The 27,098-nt window shown below is 37.2% G+C and overlaps 1 protein-coding gene across 1 annotated transcript in view; it reads left to right on the plus strand.

Moving 5' to 3' along the window:
• The window catches only part of Faf1 (Fas associated factor 1), a 301,749-nt gene that overhangs the window by 246,377 nt on the left and 28,274 nt on the right, over positions 1-27,098 (plus strand). Inside the window, exons 16-17 of the mRNA XM_052176992.1 lie at positions 19,923-20,003; positions 21,497-21,574. Coding sequence (XP_052032952.1) covers positions 19,923-20,003; positions 21,497-21,574 — 159 coding nt within the window. The remainder of the gene's footprint in view (positions 1-19,922; positions 20,004-21,496; positions 21,575-27,098) is intronic.

The following is a 27,098-nucleotide window of genomic DNA, read 5'->3' on the forward strand; positions in this document are numbered from 1 at the left end:
TAACACTTTTTGACAAGTTTAGACTGGGTGGAACTATGTGTAGTGACAGAACACAATTGATAATATCTTAGTAGTGCATTCTTTTTTTATTTCAGCTGTCACCGTCTATCACTGTAAAAGCATACATTGTTAAATCATTGGCCTAACCTGTCTACTTTTCTCTTTCAGTAACAGTAAGTCCAAATGAAATATATGTACTTCTCTAGTGATGAGATAGTAACTGGCTGTGGGGGCAGTATATTTGGTTTTTACTTCCTTCTATGGGTTTGGGGTTTTCTTTGTTTTTGTTTGTTTGGTTGTTTGTTTAGGGGCTTTTTTTTTAAGATTTATTTTTCTTACTTTTAATTATGCATATTATGCATATGTATGCATATGTATCTGCATACATGTGAGTGCGGGTGCTGATTAAAGCCAGAGAGGCATTGTAACTCATGCGTTGAAGGTACAGGGGGTTGTATGTACTCTTAACCACTCAAACAGTCTGTATACAACATTTTCTTAAAACTCAAAATTAAAAAAAACTAAAATCCTTCTTACATTGCTTTTTTGATCTTCACAATATCAATCCAGATTGACACTTTAAAGAAATGTTAATGGAAACATTTTCTCTCATCCATGTATCTATTAAAAAGAGTAAAATATTTGTTCTTTTCTTAAATATTGTATACTTACCTAAACATTTTATTTTACTTAACTTTATTTTGGAGATATTCATATTCCCCAAGAATTCTCTATGACACTATATGACCATGGGAAGGAACTTAGGGGCAGAAATGCCTATAATCCCAGCACTCAGGAAGCAGGCCAGAAGAATCCTGAACTTGAAGGCAGCCTGAGCTACAAAACAAATAAACCTGTTTCAAAAACCAAACAAGCAAATATATAAGCTTTGTAGTCAGGGGGAATTTCTCTAAAGAGGCACATTTGATTCATTTCAAGAATAGACATAGTGTGGGTAAACTGAGAGAACACTGACTTTTGGGAATACAAGAAAAAAACAAAAAGGTGTGAATTTATCAAAAGTTAAGAATATGTGTAGTAAACAAGTCAAATGAGAGATTCGGTAGCCTCCCAGTACAATTTTTCCTGTTAGCTTATACAAACTTTGTTCTCGTTTTTGAGACACAGTCTCACTAGCCCTGGTGGCCTGGGATTCTCTATGTAGACTAGGTAGACTAGATCCTAGAGATCTGTGTCTTCCTCTGGAGTTCTGGGATTAAAGGCATGTCACTTTCCTCTGTTTTTTATCTACTATTTTTTTTTTCACAAATTTGCTTCATCTAATTAACTATCTTTCCAGGAAACAGGTATTTGCAGTATAGTATGAAAACAGAGCAGTGGCTGCAGGCAGAAGACATAGAAGAGACCCCCCCCCCCCAAAAAAAAAAAAAAACCAAAACAACAACAACAACAAAAAAAAACCCAATTTCTTAGTTTCAAAAGGAAGTTCATAGATTACAACTGAAGAACTAACATTAATTTGTCTTGAGCGCTACAGTTAGGAATTTCCCAGGGACCTGTTTCCCATACATCCACAATATCCTCAACACTGGTACCAATACGGATGGTAAAATCCTTTAGATATTAATGATATACAGATAATTCTAGTAAAAAGATTATGTAATTTTCATGATGCCAGGTATATATAGGACATTGAGATAGAAATAGTGCTAGTGGTTACATGACTGTATACATGTCAGAATTCACAGAACTATATACCACATAATTATTTTATTGTATGCTCATTTGAAAATAAAATTTATCAGAAGGAAAATACATAGATCATAGAATGGACTTTAAAATCCACTTTAACAGAATTGTGTTATCTTGCATTAAATTACTTCTGGGGCTCCTATTAAAATACTAGCATTGTTAGCATAAGCCTGGGTCATTTGTATATTCTTCAAAGCATGTGTTTTATACCCATCGTATAAAAGAGGAAACTATGAGAATATTTAATAATTTCCCAATGACTAATTGGAAAAAGTCATATTTTATAGACAACAGTAGAATTGCACAGTGTTTACATTACATTACATCAGACCCTGGCTGTTGGAGTATCAGTTCTCAGAAGTGTAGTACCATGACCTTAGCTGTCAGAAGGGACTGATTTAAAAGTCATTTCTGTGTCATTGTCCTTTTGAGTTAGTTCCCTCTTATGTAAATGAAGAACATAAGATAATAGTCTTATGTTCTATGTATGTCCTGAAGATTAAGATAATAGATATTAAAGCATATAATATACCATGTGGTCTTTAGTTAGAAGCACATAAGTGTTATCTATTATTTTTACTCTAGGATGAACTGAAAAAAAAAATGTTGGAACTGGTATAGTCTTATTTCATCATTGTATAGTTGAAGAAATAGCCATTATGTTATGAGCCCAAGAGCAGTTACAGAGTCAGACTTGTTATCTGTTGCTTTAATATTATTTTCTCTTAAATGTTTCTCTCATAATGGGATGTATAATAGATAAGAGGATTCGGAGAGAAGACTTTACTAATAATTTTGCATTCTGTCCTTTTGATTTTAAGACTTTTATTTTTAATTTTTTTAAAGACAGGTCTCAAGAGTCTTAAGTTGGCCTCAGACTTGCTTTATAGCCAAGGATAACCTTGAGCGTGGAGGTAGGCAGACATGCATATAACCATATGTTGTTTAGGCAGTGCAGGAGATCAAGCCAGGGCTTTGTTCATGTGAAACAGTGTTGTCTGTGGAGCTACATCTTTACCAGCCCATATCATTTTCATTTTTGGTAACATTTTATCTAGATTTGCTTATACTTTTTTAGCATGTATAAAGGATTTATCTGATAATTGAATTCAAGTTTGAAGAGGCAAGTCTGGTCTCAAAATGGAGAGACATGATCCAAAGGAAGCAGAGCAGCTAAGGAAGCTGTCTGTCATAGGTGGTCTGAGCTTTGAACCACAGATGATAGCTTAAGAGAACATTTTGAGAAATGGGGCACACTTACAGACTGTGGTAATGAGAGATCCCCCAAACGAAGCGTTCCAGAGGCTTTGGTTTTGTGACCGACTCTTGTGTTGAAGAGGTGGGTGCAGCAATGTGTGCTTGGCCACACAAGGTTGACGGGCAAGTGGTGGTACCCATTTAATGGTGAAGAAAATTTTTGTTGGTGGTAGGATATGGAAAAATATAATATGAGAGACTACTTTGAAAAGTATGATGTGATTGAAACCATAGAAGTTATGGAAGACAGGCAGAGTGGGGAAAAAAAGATGATTTGCTATTGTAACTTTTGATGATCATGACACAGTTGATAAAATTGTTGTTCAGAAATAACACACTATTAATGGGCATAATTGTGAAGTGAAAAAGGCCCTTCCTAAACAAGAGATGCAGCCTGCTGGATCACAGAGAGATCGTGGAGGTTGACCTGGCAACTTCATGGGTCATGGAGGAAACTTTGGAAATGGTGGAGGAAAGTTTGGTGGAATAGGCTATAGTGGTGGTGGTGGTGGCAGCAGAGATGGAGGTGGTGATGGTGGATATAATGGATTTGGAGATGATGGTGGTGACTTTGTTGGTGGTCCTGGTTACAGTAGTAGAGGAGGTTATGGAGGAGGTGGACCGGGATATGGAAACCAAGGTGGTGGATATGGTGGAGGTGGAGGAGGATAAGATGGTTGTAATGAAGGAGGAAATTTTAGAGGAGGTAACTATGGTGGTGGTAGGAACTATAATGACTTTGGAAATGATAGTGGACAGCAACAATCAAATTACAGACCCATGAAGGGGGCAGTGTTGGTGGAGAAGCTCAGGCAGTCCCTATGGTGGTGGCTGTGGCTCTGGAGGTGGACATGGTGGATACGGTAGCAGAAGGTTTTAAAATAAAACAGAAACGGCTATAGTTCTTACCGGAGAGAGAGCAAGGAGTTGTCAGGAAAGCTGCAGGTTACTGTGAGACAGTCGTCCCAAATGCATTAGAGGAACTGTAAAATGCATTCAGTGGAACTGCTGCTGAAGGAATGATGACCCAGAGTCAGGAAAGTCACTGTAGCTTAAACAGGAAACCCTTTCTGTTCAGGACCATCATAGCCACAGTTTGCAAAAAGTGAAGCTGTTGATTAATGCACTGTAGTGTCAAGTAGATGTATATTCCTGAGGTCTTTCGTCTCTTGTAGCTTTTTCTTTTTTCTTTTTCTTTTCATTACATCAGGTATATTGCCTTGTAGATTGCCATAGTAGTACCAGGAATAAAAAATTAAGGAATTTTTAACTTTAAAAAAAATAAAGAGTCTAACTTCTTGAGTTCTTTATATATATTGGATATTAGCCCTCTATCTGATGTAGGATTGGTGAAGATCTTTTCCCAATTTGTTGGTTGCCGATTTGTCCTCTTGATGGTGTCCTTTGCCTTACAGAAACTTTGTAATTTTATAAGGTCCCATTTGTCAATTCTTGCTCTTAGAGCACATGCTATTGGTGTTCTGTTCAGAAACTTTCTCCCTGTACCGATGTCCTCAAGAGTCTTCCCCAGTTTCTTTTCTATTAGCTTCAGAGTGTCTGGCTTTATGTGGAGGTCCTTGATCCATTTGGATTTGAGCTTAGTACAAGGAGACAAGGATGGATCAATTTGCATTCTTCTGCATGCTGACCTCCAGTTGAACCAGCACCATTTGTTGAAAAGGCTATCTTTTTTCCATTGGATGTTTTCAGCCCCTTTGTCGAGGATCAAGTGGCCATAGGTGTGTGGGTTCATTTCTGGATCTTCAATTCTGTTCCATTGATCCTCCTGCCTGTCACTGTACCAATACCATGCAGTTTTTAACACTATTGCTCTGTAGTATGGCTTGAGGTCAGGGATACTGATTCCCCCAGACTTTCTTTTGTTGCTGAGAATAGCTTTAGCTAGCTATCCTGGGTTTTTTGTTATTCCAGATGAATTTGATAATTGCTCTTTCTAACTCTGTGAAGAATTGAGTTGAGATTTTGATAGTTAGACTCCAGAAAACCAAACAACCCTATTAAAAAATGGGGTACAGAGTTAAACAAAGAATTCTTACCTGAAGAACTTCGGATGGCGGAGAAGCATCTTAAAAAATGCTCAGCTTCATTAGTCATTAGGGAAATGCAAATCAAAACAACCCTGAGATTTCACCTTACACCAGTCAGAATGGCTAAGATTAAAAATTCAGGAGATAGCAGGTGTTGGAGAGGGTGTGGAGAAAGAGGAACACTCCTCCACTGCTGGTGGGGTTGCAAATTGGTACAACCACTCTGGTAATCAGTCTGGAGGTTCCTCCGAAAACTGGGCACCTCACTTCCAGAAGATCCTGCTATACCACTCCTGGGCATATACCCAGAGGATTCCCCACCATGTAATAAGGATACATGCTCTACTATGTTCATAGCAGCCCTATTTATAATTGCCAGAAGCTGGAAAGAACCCAGGTATCCCTCAACAGAAGAGTGGATGCAAAAAATGTGGTACATTTACACAATGGAGTACTATTCAGCCATTAGAAACAATGAATTCATGAAATTCTTAGGCAAATGGATGGAGCTAGAGAACATCATGCTAAGTGAGGTAACCCAGACTCAAAAGGTGAATCATCGTATACACTCACTAATAAGTGGATATTAACCCAGAAACCTGGAATACCCAAAACATAATCTACACATCAAATGAGGTACAAGAAGAAAGGAAGAGTGGCCCCTTGTTCTGGAAAGACTCAGTGAAGCAGTATTCAGCAAAACCAGAACGGGGAAGTAGGAAGGGGTGGGTGGGAGGACAGGGGGAGAGAAGGGGGCTTACAGGACTTTCTGGGAGTGGGGGGGGGCTAGGAAAGGGGAAATCATTTGAAATGTAAATAAAAATATATCGAATAAAAAAATAAATAAATAAAAATAAAGGATTTATCCTGAGGAAAATGTAGACTAGATAATTATTTATTTATAACATATAAAGAATACAGTCTGTGGAATTTTTTTCCATGCAAATACTCTAGGTAAATCTGAAACAGAGAACATATATTTTGTTATCTTAACCAGTTTATTCATGTAAAGCAATAATTATTCAGCTTTACAACCACCTCCAAAATATTTGTGAACAGCTCTCATCTAGGAAAGAGATAAAGCCTTCTATACTTCTATAAACTTCTATAAAGTTTTCATCCAATGATCAATTTGACTGTATACCTATAAGTATCTTATTACTGTTCACTAGGAGAAAATAAGCTGTAGAATTTCACTCTGTAAGTCAAGACCAGCCAAGCATGGAAAACAAGCCATCCTGTGCTTGAGAGCACTTTTACATTTGCTTTTCAAAATGATGCATTTCTGTCAGGGAAATATCTGTGTTCTATCTTCCTGTGGACTCCTTTACTCTTAACTTTGGAGAAACTACTCATTATACAGTCATGTGCTTTCTTGCCCTATATTTTGATCCTGGAAATTTCTTCCAATGCCTTCCATGTGATAAGGCCAAGCCAAGCTACCCAGAATGGCAGCATTTCTGCTGTTAGGAAACTTGCCATTTGTCTATAAAAATGAAATTTCAGCTGCTGAAGCAATTAAGATAGTGATAGAAATGAAGGGACATAGGTCATCGTCAAGTGGGCTAGAGGAGGTCAGAAGAGGATATGCACATAGACCCGAAGAACAAAAATTAATATATGTGTGCATGATAATTTTGTGACTATGTGTATACATGCCAGAACCAGAAGAGTGCATCAGATCTTCTGAATCATTTGAGTGCTGAGAACTGAATCTAGAACCCCTGAGGGAACAGCAAAGGCTCTTCTAAGCCATCTCTCCTATCCCTGTGCGTCCTTTTCTTTGTTTGTTTGTTTGTTTTGTTTTGTTTTGTTTTTTGAGACAGAGTTTCTCTGCATAGCCCTGGATGCCCTGGAACTCACTCTGTAGACCAGGCTGGCCTCAGAAATTTGCCTACCTCTGCCTCCCAAGTGCTGGGATTAAAGGCATACGCCACCACTGCCCAGCCCATGCCTCCATTTTTTAAATTTCATTTCATGTGTTTGGGTGCTTGATCTACATGTAAGTTTAAGTACCACATTGCATGCCTTCTGTTCATGGAGACCAAAACAGCACATCCCATCCCTGAAGACTAGAGTTATAAACAATGGTAATCCACCATGTAGGTGGGAATCAAACCTGGGACCTCTGAAAGGGTAGCAGTACCCTTAACAACCAAGCCATCTCTCAAGCCCCTTGTTCTTCTATCTTTAATGTCAGTTTGTAACTACTTGTACAGTTTTTATGAAAGTTATATCAGTTAATACTTGTAAAGTACTTAGATTAGTATCTTATCTTAGTTTCTAAAAAAGGCTAATGTAAATTAGGTGTGCACTAAGTGTTTCATAAATGTGTAAGTGAATGACTGAGTGAAGGAATGAGTTTTCTGGGGAGAAACAGGAAATTGTGAAACCCATGAAAATAGAAATGTCAAATCTGAACAAGAGAGAACAGGGTTTGAACAGAGGAACTTGGAAATATGTTAGTTCCATCCTAGGTCGCAAGGCAGATAAGTAGACTATCTTTGGATTAGGTAAATCTTTACACAAATGCTCACAAACTAGCTGGCTTTCTCTAACATAGACATTGAGGTAGTTCCCCCTTTAAATCCTTCCTCTAAAGAAATTAGCAAACCACTCCTAGATCCAGCTTTTCAATTCACTGCCACATACCACCTCTACCCCAAATGAAAAAGAATCTTTTCTAAACACTTCTACCGGAAATTCCAGAGACATTCTAGCAGGGCAAGACTTAAGATTAAAACTTGGCAGCTCCTTGTCATGTGTAAATTCATTTCTCTGATTTCATGGTCTTAGAGTGGGCTATTTTTAAATTACTGTATTTAAAACTGTTGTTAACTGGAGTTTCTTTAACGACACCTTCAATGTAAACAGTAAATCTAATATTTAGGTTCAATCTTTATGTAATAGGAACCTGAAAAAATACTGCATTAGAGTTTCCATAGTTTTTACTATGTTGTTTTTGAGTGATAACAGTTTATTAATGATTTTATAGAGAAATCAGTTTAGCTCATATAAATCTAGATACAAAAGGTTTATTTCTCATTTGTAGACTTCTTGCCAAGAATGTGTAAGATCCTGAGTTATGTATGAACATCTTTATGGAGGGTGTGTAGACATAAGTACATGTGTATGTGTTTGGGATATGGGAGGTTGGGTGTGGTATGTATGGTATGTGTATATGGTGCTTGCACATAAGTGTGCTGGTACTATGTGTCTATTTGTGTTCATATGAAGGACAGAGTAAAACAAGCATCTTCCTAGATCACGCTCAGTATTAATATCTTGAAACAGGGTCTCTCACAAAGCCAGGAGTTCACCTTTTTGGTTAGGCTGACCAGCCAACAAGCTATCATGAGCCTCTTGTCTTTGCCCCCAATGCTTAGATTATACAAATAGATAATAATAGACAAAAAGGATGATTGATTTATTGATTGTGATTGACAGACAGACAGACAAACTTGTGTGGCCAAATTGTTATTCCTTGTTATTTTTAGAAGCTACCAAGTATCAGACATTGTGTAGTACTAAAGACACAGATGAAAGAAAGGAAAGCTTCTTCGGTGTATTTATAGTCTGAAAGAAGTCATATTAATTGATCAGAGAAATTATAAACCTAGAGGTAAACATCCTTTCGTTATCTCTATGGAGAGTCCATTAGTAATCAATTGAACAAAGTCTGTACTTAGTACTCTTGTTAATTCCTGTAGCAAGTGGAAACAGATTCTTCACACCCAGAAAAATAATTCTATGACTGTCCTTATACTAATATAAGAAGTGTGTTTGCATCTTTTTGGAAAAAAATTATCTATTTCAAGAGAAATAAAGTAGAAAGACCTCTTAGGTTAGGTATTAGCATTGTAACCAGCTGTGGGACCCTGAGAAAATTACTTCACATTTCTAAGTCTCAATTTCTTCATTTTTAAATAGGTCTTTTTTTGGCCAAACCGATTGTTGAGAGAATACATGTGAAAGTGCTCTGTAAACTTTTAAATACAAAGCTTAGAAGGATTAAAAGTCCTAGATAAAAATATAGAAAGGATACTCATTAATATTTCCTTTACAAATACTTAATGATAGATTTGACGAGATGGACAGGAAATGAGAGTATTTTACAGAGCCAAAGCCTTAGTGGTATTCTTTCCTCTTCTGCCCTGGCCCCAGAGCCTTTAGCTTGACTTGCTATGTAATAGAAATGTATTGGAAAGGAATTCTATGTCTAACCACAGCTCACTCTTGGTTTTCTTTCTTAGGGTATATGTCCTTAATAGACATGTTCTTCTGAGAATAATTTACTAATGGGTACTGAGACGCCTTTTGCTGGAATCTATGTGAAAGCACCAGTTTTATCAGAATTATTTCTCTGTGTAAGACCAATAAGAATCGCTGCTCATGAACTTAAACAATGATGTGTGAAGTAGGATTTACCAGACATCTGTTTTAGAGTGTATGTTCTGACTCTTTCAGTCTAGAGTGGGACCCAATTGTTGGCACACTCCCAGCTGATGTCCATGATGTATATTGTATGCTTATTCCTCTCTTTATACTGGAAAAATCAGAAATCATCTCCTTAGATTTGCTTCTTTATGTTTATGTAGGTAGCAGTTTATTACTTTGTCCATTTAGTAAATTTATATAATTAGATTCTTCCCTAGGGCCTATGACCTACCGATTCACAGGGTTATTTTGGCCCAGTTAACAATACCAGGTGTGAGTTCCATCTTGTGGAATAGATTTATATCCCATCAAAAAATTGTTGGTTACCCCCATAACATTGGTACTGCAATTACACCAGGGGGTATATCTTGCCAGGACAGTCATTGTAGCTTTCTGGGTTCACAGCTGGATAAAACTGTTGATTATTTTCTTCCCTAGTACCATGCATGTCACTTTCCAGCTAGCCATTAGGGATGAAGCTTCCAGGTTGGCACCACTTGATTATTCTATCTTCTATTACCCAAGAATGACATCTTCAGTGACAGATCTTACCATGAAGTTATGGAATACAACCAAGGACATTGGGAGTAGCCTATTATCTTTGAATGGAGAGGTCTATGGGATCTCACTGACCAAGAATTTTTTTTTTTAAAGGAACCTGTCCATGGCATTGGTTTTGGTTTTTTTTGGTTTTGTTTTGATAGCCTATGATGCCGAGGAGTAATGTTCTATCCCATTCTACCATTAGGTCTCGTAAACTCCTTTCATATGTGAATAGATGTGTATGTTAGGGAACTTCTACAAAAGGTTTCCATAAGACATTTTCAAAGCTCTTTAGTGTCTTTCCCCATACTCTCTCTACCTGCATTTTTCGATTTATTTTTTGTATACTGACCAGTTGGCAGTCTTTATATTTATTGTCATTTATTGTAAAAAGTTTCTCTTGTTAGGGTTCAGAGATGTGCTAATCTATAAAGATAAAAACTCCAATTAAGCCTTCGTGTTCCATTATTTCTCCTTACCACTTCACATCACCTATTTTCTATCTCCTTGCCTTGAAATTCACCACCACCCCAGGCACTACCACTGTGAAAATGACCTTTTAGTAGTTTCCTGCCTTCATCGGGTACTCTAACTTAAACATCCATATCTAAAGATTAAAAACTAATATCCACACATGAGAGGGAACATGGGGAATTTATCTTTCTGGGTCTAGGCTAACTCATTCAATATGATTGTTTCTAGTTCCATCTATTTATCTGTGAATTCATAATTGTATTCTTTACAGCTGAATAATACACCATGGTATAAATATACTACATTTTCATTACTCATTTATCAGTTAACAGGACATCTAGGCTGTTTCTGTTTCCTAGCTATTGTGAACAAGCAGCTGTGAACGTGGATGAACAGATTCCTCTGTCCTAGGATATAGAAGTCTTTAGGAATATGCTCAAGAAGTATATAGTTGTATCATTTTGTGGATGCATTTTTAATTTGTTTAGGAACCTCCAGGGAAATACATATAAAAACTACTTTGAATTTTTATTTTATACCAATTAGAATGGCTAAGATCAAAAAGACAAATAAAAGCAAATGTTAGCATGAATATACAGAAAGGGAACATTTACTCAGTGTTTGGAAATGCAAACTAGTCTATTATGTTTTGAAGTATTGTCAATCAGATACTTTCTAAGGATATGTGAAAATTAATATGGAATATTCATACCTAAACGAAATATACAATTTAGGGGTTAAAGAGATGGCTCAGTAACTGAGGGCACTTGTTCTTGGAAAGGACATGGGCTCAATTCTCTGCACCAACATGGATATTCACAACTATTCATAATCCAATTCTAGAGGATCTAACACCCTATTCTGACCCCTGCAGTCACTAAGCACATGTGGAAACCATACATTCACATGGTACACAGACATCTATGCAAGGAAAGTACTCATAACTATAAATATAAAAAAATATATACGAATGAGACTCTAAACATCACTTTAAAAAATAAGTAATAGGAGCTGGGATGAGAAATCTTTTCCTGTGGCTCACTTGTTTTACATATGCTTTAATTAGTGAGATTTGAAAATCTTAACCATTTTAAAATTTGGGTCTTTTTTTTTTTTTTTTTGAGAGTCCTCTACATATCTAAGACACAAAGTCCTTTATTTGACCTGATATATAAAAAAGACTTTTCTCCCTGTCTGTGACTTGTATTTTACTTTCTTTTATCAAGTTTTTTATTGTCTTTAAGAGAAAAGAAGTATCCTAGGGTTTTTATTGCTTTGGAGAGACATCATATCCAAAGCAATCCTTTAAACAAACAAACAAACAAAATTTAGGTGAAGCTGGCTAAATGTTTCAGAGGTTCAGTACATAAACATCATGGTAGGAAGCATGGCAGCCTGTAGGCAGACATGGTGCTGGAGAAGGAGCTGAGAGCCCTACATCTTGATCCAAAGGCAGCCAAAAGAGCAACCTGCTCTTCTGGGTAGAACAGAAGGAAGTGTAGGAGATTTCAGAGTCCACTTATACAGTGACACACTTCCTCCAAGAAGGCAACACCTCATAATAGTACCAGTCCCTATGGTCAACATTCAAATGCAGGAATCTCTGGGGGCCAAGCCTAACCAAATCTCCAGAAGAAGTTATAATTTTATATTTAAATTCAACTTAAGCATTTCTTTCATTTTATGTATTCATGCTTTTGAATCAGACTTAGAATTGTCTCCTAACACATGGTCACTGTGCTTTCCTAGGTTCCTCTGGTAGAATTGATACAGATCTTATATTTAGATCTATGACCCATTTGAGTTCTGTAGATAGACCTATGCATTGAAATTTGAGCTATATGGATATCTAGTAGTTCTAGCACCATTTTTAGAGCATCAACCTTTTCTACCAAATCACTTTGGTGCCTGTGTGGAAAAAGGAGTTGTTTGTAGAACATAGGTCAGTATCTGAATTCCACCTTTTCCTTTGTTCTGTCTTTATACTGATGCTATCTATATATTTGCTTCAGCATCATGACAGATCTGGAGATAGTCAACATCCTGTCTGTTTTTCTCATAGCTTTTGCAATTGTTCTAGGTTCCATGCATTTCTGCATAAGCTTGCTAGTTTCTTCGAGTGTTTTGGTTGGGAAAATGTTGAATCCATAGATCTTTTAAAGAGAATTGTCATACAAACACTGATTTTTCTAATACATAAAAGCTATTTCCATTTGTTTAGATCCTGAGTTTCCTTTGGAGGGAATGGGGGAGGAGTCAAGACAGAATTTCTTTGATTGTTCTAGAACTCTCTCTATTGACCAGTCTGTCCTTGAACAGATCTTTAGTTTCTCAATAATATTTTACTACCTTTGATGTACAGATCATTTGTGTGTTTTCACGATATTTCATGTATTTTATGCATTAATAACTGATGGATTTAAACTTGTAAGTTCTGACCATTTATGGTAGTATCTAGAAATGTAATTGTTTGCTTATGTCTTATATCTTGCAATCCTGCTAACTTGCTTATTAATTAAATTTGATAGAATTCATAAATTTTCGACAACTTATTTTTCTGAATAAAAGGAGTCCTGTATCTCCCTTTCCATTACAGATAACTTTTATTTCTTTTTTGTTATATTTTAAAATCTCTTCAATGCCAGACCTCTGAAGTTTATGAGGTGAAAGACAATTTCAGCTGCCTTTGCCATATGAAGGATGATAAAAGAAAATTCATTGGTGGTGGTGGAGGGGGGATTATTAGTCAGTACAGATGAAGAAGTTATCATGAAAATAATTGCTTTTAAACAAACAAAGCTTAACCTGTGTGATTCACCCTGTGCTCATCCCAGAAGCTGCAGACAACAGCTAATCTATTTCAAATGCTGAAAACATTTTGAATGTGATAAGATTTAGAATAGAATGTCCTTAACATGATGAAGACTAGATTAAAACCTCTGTAGATAAAAACCTACTGCTAACTTCTGATAGGTAGATGGGTAGATAGATGTAGATGTATGGATAGGTAGGTAGGTAGGTAGGTAGAGAGAGAGGGGGGAGGGAGAAAGAAAGAAGGAAGGAAGGAAGGAAGGAAGGAAGGAAGGAAGGAAGGAAGGAAGGAAGGAAGGAAGGAAAGAAGGAAGGAAGGAAGGGAAGAGAGAAAGGAAGAAAGAAAGAGAGAGAGAGAGAGAGAGAGAGAGAGAGAGAGAGAAAGAAAGAAAGAAAGAAAGAAAGAAAGAAAGAAAGAAAGAAAGAAAGAAAGAAAGAAAGTCATCTTATTTTTTACTTGCTATGATTTATCTATGAGGGTGTAGGATCCCCTAGAATTGGAGTTATAGGCAATTGTTGGCTGTGTTATGGGTTCTGGGAATTGAGCCTGGGTCCTTTGGAAAATCAGCCAGTGCTTTTAACTGCTGAGTCCTGTTTAGGCAGCCACATTGTTGGGGTGTTGTAGATGTAGCTTCCTTGTCATAGTAAGGGGCAGAATTTAACAGCAGACTTCCTGGTCTTCTATTCCCTTTCCACCATTTTATCGTCTATGTTCCTTGAGCATAGGCATGGGAATTGTGTTGTCTATGTATCTGTTGTGTTATTACTGGTTTTTAAATAGAGAATCTAAGAGACTCTTAAAACAATATAGATTATTGATGTTGTCATTTGGTTACCTCCCAGAGATTGAGTGTAAGACCCTATTGCTAAAGATACTATACAATTCATACAGAGGACTGTAAGAATCAAAGCTTAATCTTACCTGAAAGCCTCCTCTCTAAGGACAGTTTTTATAGTACCGGACGATGGTATACAAGCTAGCAAGGAAGGGAAGCAATCAGTGATGCTGCCCACTATGATGCCTATGAACCATGACTGTGACCAGCAGGGCCCAGTATCCCAAGTAGTTCAATAGTGGCGGTAACTAACTCCTCTCTAAACCTAAGGCGTGCTCAGCAATAGGGAAATCATGCCTGGTACTGGAAGCTTACCTAATGTCTCTTGGCTAGTGAGTAATGGATCTTAAAGGAAAACCCACTAAACTACTTTGCTAAGCCAACAGAATTCTTGATAGCATTCTAAATACTTACCCTTATACCTCAGTCCTCATTAAAGAAGCTTCTCTTTGCCACAAATGAAGACCATTAGTACAGCTGCTTTCCTGTTAACATCAGGAGAGGGCAGGATATTTATCTGTTCAGATCACTTGATTCACTACTGAACTATCATTTCAACCCAGTCCAATAACTAATAGCTCTGCTCCCCCACAGAAATCTCTGCCCTATATTCTCTCTGTGTGAGGTTTCCTGCTTACGTTATGTAAGCAGAAACATGCGATATTTATCCTGTCATAGTTATCTTTCATTAATATAGTGTCCTTAAGATTTGTTTATTGTAGTATCATTTCTTTTTATAATTGAATTAATATTCTTGTTTGTGTATAAGTATGTAAATGTATGTATTTGTATGCCACATTTGTATGTTCACCTTTCTGTTTGTGGACACTTGAGCTTTTTCCACCTTCTGGCTATTGTGAATACATTCTTATTGGACATTTATCAACTTATTTAAGGATATCTACTTGAGTCCATGGCCCTTTTTCTTATCAAATACATTACTTGTAAATATTAATTACATTTTGTAGATTGTCTTTTCTCCATGGAATCTTTTGGTACATAGAAGTATTCTTAATTTTTATGAGCCCTTCCTTCATTCATTCATTTCTTCTTTCCTTTTTTCACATTTTTAAGACAAGGTCTCACTCTGTAACCAAGGCTGGCTTAGAGCTCACTCTACAAGGACATAGTTGATGGCAACAGGAGTAGTGTCAAGAGTCACACTTCAGGTTATAAAAGTAGATTTGTAGATTAAGTTTAACCCCAACCCCTGGGATTTTCTAAAGTCTAATAATATAATTTAATATGTGTATATCAGGGGCACCTCAACAGTATTACCTCTAATTCTCCAAGTTAGAGGTTACTTTGAATAGGACAGGTGAAAAGGTTCATAGAAAATCTATAGAAAAGATTAAAAAACAAATAATACCCATGTACAAATAACTGTAAACACACAAGAAGGCAATAATAAATTTGTGAAATTTCATTCTGAGCCACATGTGTTCAAGAAGTCCTTCTGCCATGATGGTCAGGGGGGAGTATAAGCATGGAAGAGATGGGAAGCCTTCAGGAGTCCTGAGTCCCCTCCTAAGCTCTGCCACTAGCTTTATTAGAGAGATAAGACCATTCTCTTACCCATCCTTATTCTCCATCTCTAACGTCGCTCCTTTGGCCATATTGTTCCTCTTATATTTATAAAAGTATATGAAAGGTACAATTTTGAGCAATAGAGCTGATGGAGCAGAGCACATTTAAGGAACAAGAAAAGTGTAACCTAGCCCTGAACATTATCAGTACATTTTTTCACAAAATGTTAATGATGTCACAAGTGAATTATCAGGCTTCTTAATATCCCCAGTGCTAATGTTATGGCAAATGTAAAACTGATACTTAGTGAATATTTGTGGCAAAATGAGAGGAGGCAAGAAGGGCAGGCAAGGCAGTGACTAGCTGGTTTAGGAAGTCCTCTGCAACAGACAGCATGTTCTGGGGCACAGATCCTGTGTTTAACGTCCTTTTATATCTGCAACGATCTGATCTAGAACAGAACTGTTTACTTAGAATGATTGTTTTATGTATGTTGTAGTTGTGCTTAAATGGTTTCCAGCTGAGGAACCTTGTCCCTTTGTTGAATGTTCATAGTATCACAACAGGCCAGTCCTGCCCGACCAGTCGACTGCATTGACCAGGAGGTCTGCTTTGTCCATGAGATATATACCTTTTTCCCTCTTTTCACTGCTAACAATTGATGCTTTATCCTAAAAAGATGATTATTTATCCATTGTACACTTGGAGCTGAGGGTGTAGCTCAGTGATGGATCCTGTGCTTAGCATGTACAAAGCCCTAGGTTTAATCCTCTACATCAAAATAAATAAATGAAAATAGAAGCTAGGCCTGATGGCACATGCCTGTAATCTTAGCACCCTAAAGGCGCAGACAATAAAATTAGTTTTTCAAAGCCAGCCTGGGCTACATGAAACCAGTATAAAAAAAAAAAAATCAAGCATAATGGCACATACCTTTAATATCAGTGTTTGAGACACAGAAGCAGGCATAGCTCTGTGAGTCTGAGGCTAGCTAGCATGATCTATACTGTGATCAAGGCCAGCCAGGAGTACATAGTGAGAACATGTCAAAGAAAGAAAGAAATGGGGAGGGGGTACTCTAGAGCAAAAACTCCATAGGTATTTACCGTGGATGAAGACTTCAAATTGAATTCTGGAAGTGTGTGTCTATAATCCAAAGAGAGAGAGTAAAAAAAAAAAAAAAAAAAAAAAAAACAGGCAGGTCCCAGGAACTTCTGACACAAGGAACCTAGTCAAATCAGTGAGCCCAGGATTTGAGATACTTTCTATCAAAAACTAATCAAGGACACCAGAACACAACCCATAGAATCATCTAAGCAGGGCTCATAAGGGCTCACGGACACTGAAGTGGTGTTTGTGTAGCCTGCATGAGTCTGTGCTAGGTCCTCTGCATTTATGTAATAGTTGTTAGCTTGGGGTCTTTGGGCACTTCTAACAGTGGGAGTAGGGATATCTCTGACTCTGTCTGCTCTTGGAACTCTTTTCTTTCTTTCTACTGGGTTGCCTCTTCCAGCCTTGATATAAGGGTTTGTGCCTAGTCTTACTGTATCTTGCTATGCTGTGTCTAATTGATATCCCTGGGAGGCTTGCTCTTTTCTGAGGGGAAGCAGAGGAACAGTGGATCTGGTGACAGGAGAGGTGATATGAAGGGGCTGGGAGGGGTGGAGTGAGAGGAAAGTGCTGTGGGTATGTACTGTATGAGAAAAGAGTTAAAAACAACAACTAAGGTTAGTACAGTAGCAGAAGACACTTGACACAGATAAGTGCACCTCTACACACACACACACACACACGGAGTTACATGTATTTCTTTAGCCTATACTTAATAAACACCTCTCAGAAATAATCAGGAGAATGTAAAATATAACAATATATAATATAGACAAACTCTCCTTTGTCATGCTTACTCTGTGTCATAGGAAGGATCCTAGATATTGAATAAATAAATGATACATACTTGCAGTTTAATAAATGCTTTAAAGAGAAAACACAGGATTTCCTGAAACCAAAACTAATTTCAAAGGTGTGAAGTGAGGAAAAATAAGGTCAAATTAAAATTTTAAACATCTTCAATATTTGCATAGTGCAGATGTAGAAAGGGGTAAGACTATTCTTATAACTTGTTGATTGCATTCTAGAAATATATAATTTTGAAAATATTTGTCCATGTGCACACAGGATCAGTAAGAGTTTGATGCTTTAGTTGATGTCTAAAAAGGAAAGCATCTACCCATTCATGTAGATTGCCATTGGCAGCACCAGGAATTGTGACCATTGCTCCTCCTCAGTTATGATGAAGAAACTAGAGTACAGAGAAACTGGTTTAGATGAAATATCTAAGTAGAAATTATGCATAAACTTGTATGATTTAAGGAAAGATATTACAAAATAATAAATTAATTGAATGAACATGTAAATAAAACAGAATTGCCTTGGTGATTCTATCAAGTGACCATAAAACTTCATAAAAAGAGTGGAGTGAAAAATTACCAGTTTCAGTTGGTAAAAATATAGTTAGAGGGAAACATGTCTATATAGTTAAAATATACTACTAAATATGTATTTAGTACATTTTAAGGCCCATTTTTATGTATAATTTTTGTTTCCTTGTATTATTATATCTGGTTTTGCTTTACAATTACCTAAATATTGGAGTTCGAGGGCCTTACAGAGGTGTCAGAGAGCTCCTGAGAGAATGCTGAACAGACACTCCGTCTTGAGAAAACACATAGCTAATTGGAAAAGGAAAGAAAGATGAAATTTCCAATTACAAGTCAGAAGTGGGCAAATATTTATGACCGTATATTTTTCAGTTTAATTCAACAGTGGCTGAAAGAGAAAATTGTACTCCTATGTGTGCAGTTATTTATTAAATTTAAATATGTAGCCAGACATGGTATGTATATATTGGATATTCTAATGGATTTTATAAATAAAAACTTCTGATAGTTAATTAATTTTTAATTTCATATAAAGTCAAGGGTTCAGTGTGTACAGGTGGTATTTATTCTCAGTTTAGAAGCTCAAAGTATTTAAAAAGGCCATGGCTATGACTGTCAGCCTAGTGCTTCGCAAGCACAAGGACCTGAGTTCAGATCCCTAGCATGCTCATCACGTGAGTTTGCACCTCCAGGGCTGGGAAGGTGGAAGTAGGCTCTTTAGAGCCCTTTGGCTAGCCAGCCTCCTATGTTTAGCCTTTCTGGTTCTCTTTTCTTCATGCTTTAGTGTACCACATGTACATACATTTTTTTTTTCTAGATTCTGCATATGAGAGAGAACATGATTTATTTTGTTGTGAGATTATGTGACATCACTTAATTCAAATACACACACACACACAATACTGTAAAAGATTGTGACCCAGATGACTTCTGTTGGCTGTATAGTTTGAGTATAGATGTAGTAGGGAAGTACATAGCAACCAGAAGAGGAGAGGCTGTTTAACAACTGAAATTTTAGTGAGATTGTGTGAATGAGGTTAACAAGGGTATTTTGCTTTCGTTTTTTTTTTTTTGTTGTTGTTGTTGTTGTTCTTTTTTTTTATTCGATATATTTTTTATTTACATTTCAAATGATTTCCCCTTTTCTAGACCCCCACTCCCTGAAAGTCCCATTAGCCCCCTTCCTTCCCCTGTTTTCCCACCCAACCCTTCCCACTTCCCTGTTCTGTTTTGCCCTATACTGCTTCACTGAGTCTTTCCAGAACAAGGGGCCACTCCTCCGTTCTTCTTGTACCTCATTTGATGTGTGGATTATGTTTTGGGTATTCCAGTTTTCTAGGTTAACACCCACTTATTAGTGAGTGCATACCATGATTCATCTTTTGAGTCTGGGTTACCTCACTTAGTATGATGTTCTCCAGCTCCATCCATTTGCCTAAGAATTTCACTTAGTACCAGTGCTAAAAATCTCCAAACCAGGAGACAGGGGGAGAAGAACTTGTAATTATGAAAATAAATTAAGTATTCCATGCTTTACTACAATTCATATGCTACTATATTTAATTCTCATGGTAGCACACGGTATTTCAATTTTCTGTAAAGGAAATGGAGGTTTTCCAGAGTGGTATGAAGCTTACAAAGAGTCGCATGGTCAGTTTATAAAAAGTAGAGCTAGGTTGTTCATCTTGTTTATTCATTTATTCTTTATACTTTAAAGGCTCCTTATTTAATTGTAACACATCCATTTATTTAAATAGAAATTAAGACAGTTTTCCTTCTTTTCTTTATTAAAAAAAAAAAAGTGATGAAACTTTACCTGAATCTTTTACTTTAAGGATGAACGTGAAGCCAGAGAAAATGTGAAGAGAGAGCAAGATGAGGCCTATCGCCTTTCCCTTGAAGCTGACAGGGCAAAGGTAGGTTTGGTCAAATTTCTTCTGGAATATAGAACTGAATTCTAAATGGTCTTTGGTTGTCTGAATGCCCTCTCCATCTCTATGTCTATTTCTCTTTAATCACTTAGAGCCCTAAAAAATGTTTAATTTTCATTACAAAAAGCTAGTCAGCTAACAGAAAGTTCTATCCATAATTCTCAAATCATCGTTCATTTTGACAAAATAAGTTGCACCAGAATCATAAAAATGGTAACAAAATGAGCCTAGTATTTCTTTTATTTATGTTATAATTACGAATGGTAGAACCCGCCATGCTTTTTCCATGCATTTATTTCTATATGTATACCAGAGTGTAGAGGTCAGAGCACACCTTGAAAGAGTCACCTGTCTCCTTCACCGTGTAGGTCCCAGAATCTTCTTCAGGTTGTCAGATGTGGCAACAGGCACCCTTGCCTGCAAAGTCACTTACATGCCCAAATGTTTAAGTCTTTGAATGACTATTGTGCTATTAAGTTGAGAACTGATGACTTATTTATGCCCTCAAAAGAGCACTTATAATTTAAGTCAAGACCACAGACTTCTGTCTCCTAAGGTAAGTGTCCTACAAGGCATCAGAGAACCATTGAATTTTGGATGTTCATGAACTAGGTTGCAGTGCAAAGAAATACATCTTTCTAGCTTTTTTGAAGAGCCTGCAAATGGGAATGTGCTGGGAATGTTTCCTGCAGGTGATCTAAGTGAACTACACAGAGGAATGGGCACTGCTGACAAGCTAGTCTCCAGACAGTGTCAAGGCATGGAGACATACTGTTATTTATGTTGGGGTAGGGGGAGAGCACAGAATGAATTGAAAGTGGGGAGCAAAAGAAATGTTCTGATGGTTTTGTATGGAGTGGGAGGTTATTGTTGGGTTGGGTTGGGTTGGGTTGGGTTGGTTTGGTTTGGTTTGGTTTGGTTTGGTTTGGTTTGGTTTGGTTTGGTTTGGTTTTAGAGACAGTCTGTGTATTCTGGATTGGCCTTTAATTTACTATAGAGCCAAAAGTGAATGTACTTATGATCCTCCTGCTGCTACCTCCAGAGGGCTAGGATCTAGTGTCACCATGCTTAGTTCATGTTTTGTGGTGTTGGTTTTATTTCCATTCTTATTCCAGAAAGAAAACATTGCCAGCCGGGCGGTGGTGGCGCCCGCCTGTAATCCCAGCACTCTGGGAGGCAAAGACGGGCGGATTTCTGAGTTCGAGGCCCGCCAGGGCTATACAAAGAAACCCTGTCTCGAAAAAACCAAATCCAAAAAACAAAACAAAACAAAAAAACAAAAAACAAAAGAAAACATTGCTATGACCACACTGCCCATGTAGTAGATTATGTTGAATAAGCCCTAATAAAGTTCCTCATAGCAGAATTCAGTTCTCTGTCAAACATTCACCACAATCCTATATGAGCTTGATTCTTTTGTTTCATTATTTTTTATATAAATGTTTATTAAATATTTACTCTGTTCATTGTATCAACAGAGAGAAGCTCATGAGAGAGAGATGGCAGAACAGTTTCGTTTGGAGCAGATTCGCAAAGAGCAAGAAGAGGAACGTGAGGTAGGGCATAATTTAAGAAAGGAATGCTCTTTTACTTGGTAGTGAAGCTATTAATATTTTTACAACACAATTGTGCTTTTTCTGGGCTCATTGGTATTAGAGACAAAACCTGTCTTCAGAAGATTAATCCCTGATCTAATGTGTAGAACTCTTATTAAAAAAAAAACTTTATAAAGTATTAATTTCCTAGTTTTCTTTTATTTTTGTTTTTAATCACCTATTTGTTGCCTTAAATAGGTACTTCCCATCATTCTTATTTTCTTACCCTGAGAATATACTATCTATGTTTCTATCCTTTCCCTAAACTTTACCCATCAAAAATACAGTGTTGTTTCTACAGTATCTTGCATTGAGTCCCTAGTTTGTTCAACTGATATTTTCCTTTTAAGTTTATGTCTGTATAAATATAGAGAAAATTTATACTTACTCACTGTGTTTTTATAATATGCACCTCACAATCTTAGTAGATAGCCATGCAGATATGGAATCTGCCCTGCCTTGCTTCAGTCTTTAGTACAGAATTATATGCTAGAATAGTGAACGTTGAGATAGATGCATTCCTAAGGGTAGTAGGAATAAGGGGAAGAGCATTACTCTTGCAGATTAGCATTTAGAATGCTTTTTCTAAACATGAGGTCAATAACTTGGTTTACTTATTAAAAACTAGAAGCTATTTGAGAAGTTACAAAAAGTTTTGAGGTCTAACTGAGAAAATGGATTAGTTGTCATTCTTGGTAAAAGATGCCATCCTTTCAGTTTTTCCCCTATTTCACCTGTCTCTCTCTCTCTCTCTCTCTCTCTCTCTCTCTCTCTCTCTCTCTCTCTCTCTCTCTCTGTGTGTGTGTGTGTGTGTGTGTGTGTGTGTGTGTGTGTACACTGCTACTAGCCAGAGGATAATCTGTTTACTCTTAATTTATTTATACTTTCTTCTTTTTTTTCTCTTATCTCCTCTACCCCACATTAAAAATTACAATAGCAACAAGAATTGTACCAAACATGCCAAGGGAAACAAATGATAATAAAATGTTTTCTGCCTACAACAACAAATTCAATCTTAGCAAGAATATATAGCATGTCTGTAAAGAAGAGCAAATCAGCAGGGTAAAAATGTACTAAGTGGTATGGTATAAATAAAAACAAAATATTTTCGGAATAAGGTGCAGAGGGAAAAAAAATCTTTCATAGCTTTGATAGTCAGACAAGTCAAACAACGTATGAAGAAGTAACATTTGAGCCAGATCTTAAATGACGTGTTGTCCATGATTGACACTTAATGAGTTTATGCCACACGTACAAGCCCTGGTTCTTTAGACAGGAAACAGCTCGGTGAACTGCATTTCTCTTAACTCCGTGGCTGCTTTGAATATGCTTTTTTAGTAATCATGAGAACAAGTCACAAGTTAAAGAGTTGTCTTCACAGGTAAGAAAAATGAAGGTCAGTAAGTCATGTGTAGAAATAGAAACAGCTGAGCTTCTCACCTAGATCTTCATGATTATATTATGCCCTTCCCCATATTCCATTCCAGTCTAAGACCATGTACCATTGTATGTGTCTAGAGTAGTCATATATGTAGGAATTGTCTAGACTTTCTATCCACAAGATTTATCCAGTTTTTTGTTTGTTTGTTTATGGTTTTTTCGAGACATGGTTTCTCTGTGTAGCCCTGGCTGTCCTGGAACTCACTCTGTAGACCAGGCTGGCCTCAGACTCAGAAATCTGCCTGCCTCTGCCTCCGCCTCCGCCTCCGCCTCTACTTCAGCCTCCCAAGTGCTAGGATTAAAGGCGTGCGCCAACACTGCCCAGGCTCCAGTATTCTTTTTTTTTTTTTCTATATTCTTTGTTTACATTCCCTTTCCCCATAAGTCCCATAAGTCCTTATCCCTCTGCCCGTTCTTCAATCAACCCCCTCCTTCTCTGTCCTGGTACTTTCCTACAATGCTGGAACAAGCCTTTCCAGGACCAGAGACCTCTCCTTCCTTCTTCTTGGGAATCATTTGATATGCGAATTGTGTCTTGGGTATTCGGGTCTTCTGGGCTAATATCCACTTATTCGTGACTGCATTCCATGTGTGTTCTTTTGTGATTGGGTTACCTCACTTAGGATGATATTTTCCAGTTCCACCCATTTGCCTAAGAACTTCATGAATTCATTGTTTTTAATTGCTGAGTAGATAGTATTCCATTGTGTAAATATACCACATTTTCTGTATCCATTCCTCCATTGAGCGACATCTGGGTTCTTCCCAGCTTCTGGCTATTACAAATAAGGCTAATATGAACATAGTGGAGCATGTGCCCTTATTGCATGCCAGGGAATCCTCTGGGAGTGGTATAGCACTCCTAGGAGTGCTATACTCCTAGGAGTGCTATACTCCTAGGAGTGGTATAGCAGGGTCCTCCAGAAGTGTCATTTCCAGTTTTCTGAGGAACTGCCAGACTGATTTCCAGAGTGGTTGTACCAACTTGCGTTCCCACCAGCAGTGGAGGAGTGTTCCTCTTTCTCCACATCCTCGCCAACACCTGTTATCTCCTGAGTTTTTAATCTTAGCCATTCTGACTGGTGTGAGGTGAAATCTCAGGGTTATTTTGATTTGCATTTCCCTAATGACTAATGATGCTGAACAATTCTTAAGGTGCTTCTCAGCCATTCGAAGTTCTTCAGGTGAGAATTCTTTGTTTAGCTCTGTACCCCATTTTTAATAGGGTTATTTGCCTCTCTGGAGTCTAACTTCTTGAGTTCTTTGTGCATATTGGATATTAGACCTCTGTCGGATGTAGGGTTGGTAAAGATCTTTTCCCAATTTGTTGGTTGCCATTTAGCAATATACAGCAAACCGGCAACCAACATCAAACTAAATGGAGAGAAATTTGAAGCAATCCCACTATAATCAGGGACTAGACAAATCTGCCCCCTCTCTCCATATCTTTTCAATATAGTACTTGAAGTTCTAGCTAGAGCAATTAGACAACATAAGGAGATCAAAAGGATATAAATTGTAAAGGTAGAAGTCAAACTATCACTATTTGCAGATGATATGATAGCATACTTAAGCGACCCAAAAAACTCCACCAGGGAACTCCTACAGCTGATAAACAACTTCAGCAAAGTAACCAGATATAAAATCAACTCAAGCAAATTAGTAGCCTTCCTATACTCAAAGGATAAACAGGCTAAGAAAGAAGTTAGGGAAATGACACCCTTCACAATAGCCACAAACAATATAAAGTATCTTGGTGTGACTCTAACCAAACAAGTGAAAGGTCTGTATGACAGGAATTTCAGGTCTCTGAAGAAGGGAATCGAAGAAGACCTCAGAAAATGGAAAAATCTTCCATGCTCATGGATTAGCAGGATTAATATAGTAAAAATGTCCATCTTGCCTAAAGCAATATACAGCAATATACAGCAATCCCCATCAAAATCCCAACTCAGTTCTTCATAGAGTTAGAAAGCAATTCTCAAATTCATCTGGAATAACAAAAAACCCAGAATAGCTAAAACTATTCTCAACAGCAAAAGAACTTGGGGGAATCAGGATCCCGGACCTCAAGCAGTACTACAGAGCAATAGTGTTAAAAACTGCATGGTATTGGTACAGTGACAGGCAGGTGGATCAATGGAATAGAACTGAAGATCCAGAAAGGAACCCACACACCTATGGTCACTTGATCTTTGACAAAGGAACTAAAACCATCCAGTGTAGAAAAAGATAGCCTTTTCAACAAATGGTGCTGGCTCAACTGGAGGTCAGCATGCAGAAGAATGTGAATTGATCTATTCTTATCTCCTTGTACTAACCTCAACTCCAAGTGGATCAAGGACTTCCATATAAAACCATTCACACTGAAACTAACAGAAAAGAAACTGGGGAAGACCCTTGAGGACATGGGCACAGGGGAAAGTTCCTGAACAGAACACCAGTAGCTTATGCTCTAAGATCAAGAATTGACAAATGGGACCTCATAAAATTACGTTTCTGTAAGGCAAAGGATACTGTAAAAAGGCTCTAGTATTCTTTTAAGCTATCTCAAGCAAAAGTGTTTAAAGGGCTGAGATAGATGACTTACCAAGTAAAGATACATGCCACCAAGCCTGACTATCTGAATTTGGTCCTTAGGCCCTATATGTTGGAGAACTGACTTCCACAAGTTATCCTCTGGCATCACACATGCCATAACACACACACACACACACACACACACACACACACACACACACACACACACACACTATTGATCAATTAATGTAAAAAGTAAATATAGCTTTAAATTTTTTAACGAAATACAATTTTAAAACTCGAGAGATTCCTGCTCTTTTATACCCTCTTTCACAGTGCCCCCCACTCCCATATTTAGACTTGTTTGTTATTCATTTGTTTGTTTTTGAGACAGTCATATTACATAGGCTGGAACAGGTAGTATAAACCAGACTAGTCTTGAGCTCAGAGATCAACCTGCTTCTTCTGCCTTTTTAAGTACTGAGATTACAGGTATGAGCCAGTATGCCCTCTCTCTTTCTTAATAGGATATCTTTAGCCATACTAGCTTACTCAAATATCAAAACTATACAGTTTGGCCTGGAGAGATGACTCAATCGCTAAGAGCACTGGCTAGTTAACTCTAACAGAGGGTCTAGGAAATCCAGTACCCTCTTCTGGCTTCTGTAGGCATGGGGCGCATACTCATGTAGTACACAGACAAATGGAAACATAACACTCACATAAAATAAAAATAATTTTAAAAGAATTTTAAGTACACAAAAATTTACTGCATGTATATGATAGCATGATAGTATCTATACTGTCTTCAAATAATTTACATTTATCCTGGGCTAGAATTTTATTTTTCAAGTATTTGTAAGGCATATCCTCTTATAAAAGACTGCACATATATGTAAATATCCCCCAAAACCTATGAAATCTAAAGCACTTTGGCCCCAAGCATTTTAGATCAGAAACAGTTCTACCTGTATATCCATTCCAGCTGTTAACATGTTAAAGAAAGGAATCCAGGGAGTGGATGCAGGTTAACATTGGAGCTGGTCAATTCTTGCACCTTTCTGTTGATATTTTCCCACAAAATAAATGTTTTGGCAATAGTGTTTTCTCACATGTTCCTTACCAAATTGGGTTTTTTTTTTTTTTTTAAGTTTTAAACCCTTAAAAACTAGTTGGTTTTGGTTGTTTGCTTGGTTTTATTCTAGTCTTATCTTGATTTTCTGTTGTTTTCATGGAATGCCTGTTAACATGTTTCAGCATACTAGTTTATCAGTCTTATTTTAGGTCAGTCATTAAATTGGTTTCTTACGTAACTTATGTAGTTATATAACTTAACTATTTTTTAAATGTAAAACGTAGTTCAGCCCTTAAGGAGCTCATTACCTTGTGCAAGTGATAGGCAAATATAAAATAAACAGGTTAAAGTAATAATGAACATTATAAAGATCATTAAAGCAGTAGAGTGCTGAAAATGTGGAGAAAGGAGATAGCTTCTAAAGGCAGAAAGACTTCACAGAGGGAAGGG

The sequence above is a fragment of the Apodemus sylvaticus genome, chromosome 3 (assembly GCF_947179515.1).
Source record: "Apodemus sylvaticus chromosome 3, mApoSyl1.1, whole genome shotgun sequence".
Taxonomy (NCBI): Eukaryota; Metazoa; Chordata; class Mammalia; order Rodentia; family Muridae; genus Apodemus; species Apodemus sylvaticus.